General features: G+C 48.6%; 1 protein-coding gene across 4 annotated transcripts in view; it reads right to left on the bottom strand.

Moving 5' to 3' along the window:
* The window catches only part of ALG12 (ALG12 alpha-1,6-mannosyltransferase), a 30357-nt gene extending 23280 nt beyond the window's left edge, over window positions 1-7077 (bottom strand). For 2 of the 4 annotated variants that reach the window (XR_015050768.1, XR_015050767.1), the window contains exon 1: window positions 6671-7077. Coding sequence is in view for 1 of the 4 variants with exons in the window: in XM_085852401.1 (XP_085708527.1) it covers window positions 6671-6835 (165 nt within the window). In the remaining 3 variants the exon portion in view is untranslated. Of the gene's footprint in view, window positions 1-6183; window positions 6322-6670 lie in introns of those variants that run through there. The other 2 variants (XM_085852401.1, XM_085852402.1) reach the window with 2 other exon arrangements.
* Window positions 7078-8511: the final 1434 nt, after the last annotated feature.

An 8511-nucleotide genomic window follows, 5' to 3' on the forward strand; every position in this document is an offset into this window, starting at 1 on the left:
CACAGACACAGAGACACAGACACACAGACACACAGACACACAGACACACAGACACACAGACACACAGACACACAGACACAGAGACACAGAGACACAGAGACACAGAGACACAGAGACACAGAGACACAGAGACACAGAGACACAGAGACACACACACACAGACACACAGACACACAGAGACACAGACACACAGAGACACAGAGACACAGAGACACACAGACACAGACACACAGACACACAGAGACACACAGACACACAGACACACAGACACACAGACACACAGACACAGAGACACACAGACACAGAGACACAGAGACACACACACACAGACACACACAGACACAGAGACACAGAGACACACACACACAGACACACAGAGACACAGACACACAGAGACACAGACACACAGACACACAGACACACAGACACACAGACACACAGAGACACACACACAGAGACACAGACACACAGACACACAGAGACACAGACACACAGACACACAGAGACACAGAGACACACAGACACACACACAGACAGAGAGACACACAGAGACACAGAGACACACAGACACACACAAAGACACACACAGACACACCGACACACCGACACACAGACACACAGACACACAGACACACAGACACAGACACAGACACAGACACAGACACACAGACACACAGACACACAGACACACAGAGACACAGAGACACAGAGACACAGACACAGACACAGACACAGACACACAGACACACAGACACACAGACACACAGACACACAGACACACAGCCACAGACACAGACACAGACACAGACAGACACACAGACACAGACACAGACACACAGACACAGACACAGACACACAGACAGACACACAGACACACAGACACACAGACACACAGACACACAGACACACAGACACACAGACACACAGACACAGACACAGACACAGACACAGACACAGACACAGACACAGACACAGACACAGAGAGACACACAGACACACAGACACACAGACACACAGACACACAGACACACAGACACACAGACAGAGACCCAGAGACACACAGACACACAGACACACAGACACAGACACAGACACAGACACACAGACGCACAGACACACAGACACACAGACACACAGACACAGACACAGACACACAGACACACAGACACACAGACACACACACACACAGACACACAGACACACAGACACACAGACACAGAGACAGACACAGACACAGACACAGACACACAGAGACAGACACACAGAGACACAGACACAGACACAGACACAGACACAGAGACACACACACAGAGACACAGACACAGACACACAGACACACAGAGACACAGACACAGACACACAGACACACAGACACACAGACACACAGAGACACAGACACACAGACACACAGACACAGACACAGACACACAGACACACAGAGACACAGACACACAGACACACAGACACAGACACAGACACACAGACACACAGAGACACAGACACACAGACACACAGACACAGACACAGACACACAGACACACAGACACACAGACACACAGACACAGACACAGACACACAGAGACACAGACACAGACACACAGACACACAGACACACAGACACAGACACAGACACAGACACACAGACACACAGACACAGACCCACAGGCACACAGACACACAGACACAGACACACAGACACACAGACACACAGACACACAGACACAGACACACAGACACACAGACACACAGACACACAGACACACAGACACACAGACACACAGACACACAGACAGGCAGACACACAGACACACAGACACACAGACACACAGACACAGACACAGACACAGACACACAGACACACAGACACAGACACACAGACACAGACACACAGACACAGACACACAGACACAGACACACAGACACAGACACAGACACACAGACACAGACACAGACACAGACAGACACACAGACACACAGACACACAGAGACACAGAGACACACAGACACAGACACACAGACACACAGAGCCACACAGACACAGTCAGACACACAGAGACAGACAGACACACAGAGACACAGACACACAGAGACACAGACACACAGAGACACAGAGACACAGACACAGACACACAGACACAGACACACAGACACAGACACACAGACACAGAGACACACAGACACAGACACACAGACACAGACACACAGACACAGACACACAGACACACAGACACACAGACACACAGACACACAGACACACAGACACACAGACACACAGACACACAGAGACACAGACACACAGACACACAGACACACAGACACCCAGACGCACAGACGCACAGAGACCCAGAGACACAGAGACACAGACACACAGACACACAGACACACAGAGACACAGAGACACAGAGACACAGAGACACAGACACACAGACACACAGACACAGACACAGACACAGACACAGACACACAGACACTCAGAGACACAGACACACAGACACACAGACACACAGACACACAGACACACAGACACACAGACACACAGACACACAGACACACAGACACACAGACACAGACACAGACACACAGGCACACAGACACACAGACACGCAGACACACAGACACACAGACGCAGAGACACAGAGACACCCACACACAGACACACAGAGACACAGACGCACAGACACACAGAGACACGCGCGCAGAGACACAGAGACACACAGACACAGACACACGCACACAGAGACACAGACACAGACACACACACAGAGACACACAGACACACACGCACACACATACACACGCACACAGAGACACAGACACAGAAACACAGACACACAGACACAGACACACAGACACAGACACAGACACACACAGAGACACAGACACAGACACAGACACAGACACAGACACAGACACACAGACACACAGACACACAGACACAGACACACAGACACAGACACACAGACACAGACACACAGACACACAGAGACACAGACACACAGACACACAGACACAGACACACAGACACAGACACACAGACACACAGACACACAGACACACAGACACACAGACACAGACACACAGACACACAGACACAGAGACACAGAGACACAGAGACACAGAGACACAGAGACACAGAGACACACACACACACACAGACACACAGAGACACAGAGACACAGAGACACACACACACACAGACACACAGACACACAGAGGCACAGACACACAGACACACACACAGAGCACACGCGGAGACACACAGACACAGACACACAGACACACAGACACACAGACACAGACACACAGACACACAGACACACAGACACACAGACACACAGACACACAGACACACAGACACACAGACACACAGACACAGAGACACAGAGACACAGAGACACAGAGACACAGAGACACAGAGACACAGAGACACAGAGACACACACACACAGACACACAGAGACACAGAGACACAGAGACACAGACACACAGACACACAGACACACAGACACACAGACACACAGACACACAGACACACAGACACACAGACACAGAGACACAGAGACACAGAGACACAGAGACACAGAGACACACACACACAGACACACAGAGACACAGAGACACAGAGACACAGAGACACACACACACAGACACACAGAGACACAGACACACAGAGACACAGACACACAGAGACACAGAGACACAGACACACAGAGACACACAGACACAGACACAGACAGACACACAGACACACAGACACAGACACAGACACACAGACACAGAGACACACACACACACAGACACACAGAGACACAGACACACAGAGACACAGACACACAGACACACAGACACAGAGACACAGACACACAGAGACACAGACACACAGAGACACAGAGACAGACACACAGACACAGACACACAGACACACAGACACACAGACACACAGACACACAGACACACAGACACACAGACACACAGACACACAGACACACAGACACACAGACACACAGACACACAGACACACAGACACACACACAGAGACACAGAGACACAGAGACACAGAGACACACACACACAGACACACAGACACACAGAGACACAGACAGACACACAGACACACAGACACAGACACAGACAGACACACAGACACACAGACACAGACACAGACAGACACACAGACACAGACACAGACACAGACACACAGACACAGACACACAGACAGACACACAGACAGACACACAGACAGACACACAGACAGACACACAGACAGACACACAGACAGACACACAGACACAGACACACAGACACAGACACACAGACACAGACACACAGACAGACACAGACACACAGACAGACACAGACACACAGACACACAGACAGACACAGACACACAGCCAGACACAGACACACAGACACACAGACAGACACAGACACACAGACAGACACAGACACACAGACACACAGACACAGACACAGACAGACACAGACAGACACAGACAGACACAGACACACAGACACACAGACACACAGACACACAGACACACAGACACACAGACACAGACACACAGACACACAGACACACAGACACAGACACACAGACACACAGACACAGACACAGACACACAGACACAGACACACAGACACAGACACACAGACACACAGACACACAGACACAGACACAGACACAGACACAGACACAGACACAGACACAGACACAGACACACAGACACAGACACAGACACAGACACAGACACAGACACAGCCACACAGACACACAGACACTCAGACACACAGACAGAGACACAGAGACACACAGACACAGACACACAGACACAGACACAGACACACAGACGCACAGACACGCAGACACACAGACCCCCAGGCACAGACACACAGACACACACACAGACACACAGACACACACACAGACACACAGACACACAGACACAGACACACAGACACACAGACACAGACACACAGACACACAGACACACAGACACACAGACACAGACACACAGACACACAGACACACAGACACACAGACACAGACACAGACACAGACACAGACACAGACACAGACACACAGACACAGACACACAGACACAGACACAGACACACAGACACAGACACAGACACACAGACACAGACACACAGACACAGACACAGACACACAGACACAGACACACAGACACAGACACACAGACACACAGACACACAGACACACAGACACACAGACACACAGACACACAGACACACAGAGACACAGACACAGACACACAGACACACAGACACACAGAGACACAGACACACAGAGACACAGAGACACAGAGACACAGAGACACAGACACACAGACACACAGACACACAGACTCACAGACACACAGACACACAGACACAGACACAGACACACAGACACAGACACAGACACAGACACAGACACAGACACAGACACCCAGACACACAGACACACAGACGCACAGACACACAGACACACAGACACACAGACGCACAGACACACAGACACACAGACACACACACAGACACAGACACAGACACACAGACACAGACACACAGACACAGACACACAGACACAGACACAGACACACAGACACAGACACAGACACACAGACACACAGACACACAGACACACAGAGACACAGACACACAGACACACAGAGACACAGACACACAGAGACACAGAGACAGACACACAGACACAGACACACAGACACACAGACACACAGACACACAGACACACAGAGACACAGAGACACAGACACACAGAGACACAGAGACACAGACACACAGAGACACAGAGACACAGAGACACAGACACACAAACACACAGAGACACAGAGACACAGAGACACAGACACCCAGACACACAGACACACAGACACACAGACACACAGAGACACAGACACACAGAGACACACACACAGACACAGACACAGACACAGACACACAGACACAGACACACAGACACAGACACACAGACACAGACACACAGACACAGACACACAGACACACAGACACAGACACACAGACACAGACACACAGACACACAGACACACAGACACACAGACACACAGACACACAGACACACAGACACACAGACACACAGACACAGACACACAGACACAGACACAGACACACATTGCTGGAATTATAGATAGATACCCTGTACCTAGGTGATGGGCAGGTAACATAAAGTTCTGCAGATAGCATCTCGCATCATATCGTTTGTAACCCTCTGGATTAAGCCGGTTGCTCCGTCTGCTCGGATAATACAATAGGAGTTCCTTTGCAAGGAGCTTCAACGCAGCAGGAGGCCATTAGGCCCAGCAAGCACAGGTAATGGTTGCCAACCTATGGTTGCTTGGCCGTGCTCTGTCCTATTTCAAATGCTGAGCTTCCAGAAGTGGTTATGCATAGATTCGGAGTTAATACCGGTCCAAAGGTCGATAGTTCAAATGCATCAGGAATTATTTTCGGTCCTGAGCAAGGCAGCGGGTTTGAGGTGTACCCTTGTAAAAAAAAATCAGCGTGATCGATAACTACCTTCTTGAGCGACCCTTTTAAATTATTTTAAAATGTCGGATCGAAATCTCAGCGGTGCTAAACCCACAATAATAATACGAGACGTTGTTATAACGAACAAAAAGTAGACGCACCTGCTGCAAACGCCAGCGGTGGTAGATGACGTCATGCGTGGCCTGCAGGTTGAAACTTTCTTCTACCTTCGTGTAAGGACAGACGAACAGGTGCAGCAAGACCGAAACGAGCAGGAGAAACTTGGCCGCTCCGAGGCAGCTTGAAGCATCCACCAAACTAGTCATTATCTCCACTGGAAAAACGTTCAGATTTTTTTTTTTATAGATCACCGTTTAAAATTACCTCAGTGTTGTTTGAATCAGAGCCGACGTTTTTAACGGCAGCGGAACGACGGCCTCGTTTGAGTAAATCTGTTGAAAGTGACCGCGACAAGATGATCAAATTTAATGTCAATGACTGTGCTAACAAAAGCCTGGACTGTGTACGTAAACACCGGAAGTAAGTTTGGGCGCTTATTGGAATCTCAAATAAACCGGTTTAATGAGTTCTGTTGCAAAGTTTTTATTTTCGGCAAAGCTATACGATTTTCAGAATTATATGTTTTGTACGTGCAATTATTTTGTTCGCTGTAGAAAAAGAGATGACAGAAAAAAAATAAAAAAAAATCGCGACCAGCCTCGTTGGACGCTTTATGGCTATACACCGCCTATAATAAATTACACTGAAAACCACCATCGATCGGAATAACGACATCAGTATACCTATTAGCAAAAAATCTCTATATATAATATACAATAAGGAAACCTCTTTCATAAAGTTTAACTGACATCGACCGTGGAATTTCAGGGTGTGTTTTCCGTAAACAAGCGGCTTGCTATCGCTTTTCAAGCGGCTTGCTCGATTCAAAACGTTCAAGCAAACACCCAAACGGAACGGAGTGCTCCGCACCGCTTAACGACGTGGCGGTCTCCATGGAAACATTGCCATCGTGGTACTCCAACAAATGCTGTCCCGGCCGTCGTTTTCAGGTTTACTGGATCCTCCTGCGATAATTTCCCCCAAACAAATTCATTGTGTCCGCAGCGGCTACAAAGTACGACAAAGAGGGAAAGAAAGATCAATAAATGGGGTCAGAATGACTTTCCTTCCATCCGAGAGACAGCACCCACCATTAATGAATCACCGTGCCTGTGAAACACCAGGATGACAGTTTATAACTGGGTTGGGATTCGAACCTCGGCGAGACAGCTTAGAGCGAGTCATGCGTACCTCTTGACTATCCTCCCGAGTCTGGAGATTCATTGCTTTTGTATTGTGCAGTCACTGAAAACATTGTCCAACACTCTCTTGAACTCGTTGTAATCCTCTCGTTTATTTTGCCCTCCTAACTGGAGATGTCCTCACGGAGAACCAGGCCGTGGTCCTGCCATGGAAGCTTACAGAGTTCAAACCTTGACGAGCGCTGGCCAGGTCGGTTAAGTTCTCCAACAAAATGGTTGCTAAGGAACAGCTAGCATGGCAAGCTGATTGGTTAACGAGACTTGCTAGTAAAAACAAAAACATGTCGATTTCTTCAAATTCCCAGATTTCACGTCACGTTTGGACTTTTATTTAGTCCACCTGTTGCAATCCTCAAAACAGAAATTATATTTTGATTATATACTTTAATTAGTCTGTGAGGGTAGATCATCGCAAATGGCATCCTGTAATGAATTACAAAAAGACAAAAATCGCTCCGAGCCCCAAATTTGAAAACTATAACACTTACAAAAGCGATGTACACAGCGATTCGTAGGTACGTAGATGAGGCATTCGATGATATCAGGGAGGAAAGTGAGAAAAATTTGAACGCTTCGTTGTTAAGAAACCGTTTACGGACTGTTCCAACTCACGACATTGAGCAGGCCGAACAAAAATGATGAATCAAGATCCCAGCGAGGTAAACCAGGATGTGCCTTCA

This window comes from Eptatretus burgeri, chromosome 13, assembly GCF_056783735.1.
Source record: "Eptatretus burgeri isolate ZD-2024b chromosome 13, Ebu_testis_v1, whole genome shotgun sequence".
NCBI lineage: Eukaryota > Metazoa > Chordata > Myxini > Myxiniformes > Myxinidae > Eptatretus > Eptatretus burgeri.